This window comes from Branchiostoma floridae, chromosome 9, assembly GCF_000003815.2.
Source record: "Branchiostoma floridae strain S238N-H82 chromosome 9, Bfl_VNyyK, whole genome shotgun sequence".
NCBI lineage: Eukaryota > Metazoa > Chordata > Leptocardii > Amphioxiformes > Branchiostomatidae > Branchiostoma > Branchiostoma floridae.
This window is the reverse complement of record NC_049987.1, coordinates 15,652,270-15,653,969: the sequence shown is the minus strand read 5'-3', so window position 1 is coordinate 15,653,969 and position 1,700 is coordinate 15,652,270. Positions and strand designations below refer to the sequence as shown.

Sequence of the window (1,700 nt, the reverse complement as noted above, 5' to 3'; positions counted from 1 at the left end):
ATATGCTGTATTTGCTCTCAAGCAAATGTCGGCCTTTCTAGTTATTATTTTTAATAGTCGACACGTAAGAAGACTAAATGCCTTGTGAGTTTTAATTTCTCCTCCTACGTAAGAAAATTTGCTATCCAAATCACTGTTTCCTGACCCCAGGCCATCTGCAGAAGTCCGCGCGCCGCATGGCCAGGTACGTGGCGTGGACGACCGTGCTCCTGGTGTCCACCTGCTCCGCGTTCTTCGTCATCTTGTACAGTATGGACTGGGGCAAGGAGAGGAGTGACGCCTGGATGAAGGCCTTCATCCTGTCCTTCATGGGATCCATCAGTGTGGTGGAAACCCTTCAGGTAACTTATTGGACTTATAACGGGGTTTGTAACTGATCATGCCAAACGACTGTCAGCCTTTTAGCGTAGTGGTTTAGCGTCTGGATTTGTGATCTGTCGGCCCGGGTTCGGCGCGGGTTTGAATCCCGGGAGTCAGAATTTGTTTCTTTCTGTTTCTACTCCTTTCTTACATACCCATATCGTTAACATGCCTAATATTACAGGAGCAACATATGTGTGAGGGTAACCTGACCTTAGCCATGGCGTTTCGTCTTATAGAGAGGATTTTGACTAATTCTGTAAATGCAGAAATGTTCGCGGTGGTTTTATGTTGGCGGTTTTCGCGGTGGTCACTTCGCCGCGAACTTAACCCTATCCAGACCGGGGGGGGGGGGCTAAAAGTGCCCGAGCCAACTTTGACGTCAGATAACTGCCGAACGACGTGTGATAGGACTACGAAACTTGGTGACTTTTCCTGAAATATTATTAGCAACAATTCTGCAAAAAAAAATTTAGTTTGTAATTTTTCGTGTTGCCATGGCATTGGGTTTCTGACAGGCATATTTTACCAGATTTACTAATTTCAGTTTGAATTATGGGATTTCATAGTTTTATTGCTGAACCAAACTTGTTTATCTATATCATTAAGATCCTGTGTAATTTACAGTTACATTTCTAATTAATCATTAATAATTTTGCTAGTTTGATAACGTCATGGATCAAAATCCAAGATGGCGGACAATACCATTTTTAACGATAAATACATGCTATTTTTACTAAAATTCCGTCAAAATCTTTTATTTTTTATTTTTTTTTTATATTTATTGCATTTCAAATAAACAGAAATAACAGAAGAATACATAATGACAATAGAGATGGAGACAATAACTGAGACAAAACATAAACATAAACCACGGATCCAAAAATAGATAACAATACTACAGCGGGAAGAAAATAATACCAACCAAATAAACTAATACAGCAGTATAAGGTAGTATCGTTTACATAAGAAAAGTAACATCAGTGTAAATTAATGGTAAACTTTAAACAAGAATAATCTCAAATAAAGTACAGACACATAAGAAACCATCAATACAACATTTCGCTTCAAATACTAGTGAAAATAATTGAATAATGCAAAACCACAAGAGTAGCAAAAGACAAAAAGAAAATAGAGGGGTTTAAGAAATGATGTGAAGTATTTCTCCCCATTTACTGTAGTGAACTGCCAATTTGTTCTTTCTGGAAGCTATTATAAATTCCAATTTGTAAGAAGTCTTAATATATGAGATAAAATGGTTTAATGATAGGTGTTTTTCTTGCTGTTTGTAAATAAAAAATTTTGCCCATAATATTAGTGTATTGTTCAGCCTAGGGGAA

At 37.5% G+C, this 1,700-nt stretch overlaps 1 protein-coding gene across 1 annotated transcript in view; it reads left to right on the top strand.

Annotated features, from left to right (window-relative positions):
* Positions 1-211: 211 nt before the first annotated feature.
* The window catches only part of LOC118423296 (polycystic kidney disease 2-like 2 protein), a 14,814-nt gene continuing 13,325 nt past the window's right edge, over positions 212-1,700 (top strand). The window contains exon 1 of the mRNA XM_035831398.1: positions 212-341. Within this exon, the coding sequence (XP_035687291.1) occupies positions 252-341 (90 nt within the window). The 5' untranslated portion in view covers positions 212-251. The remainder of the gene's footprint in view (positions 342-1,700) is intronic.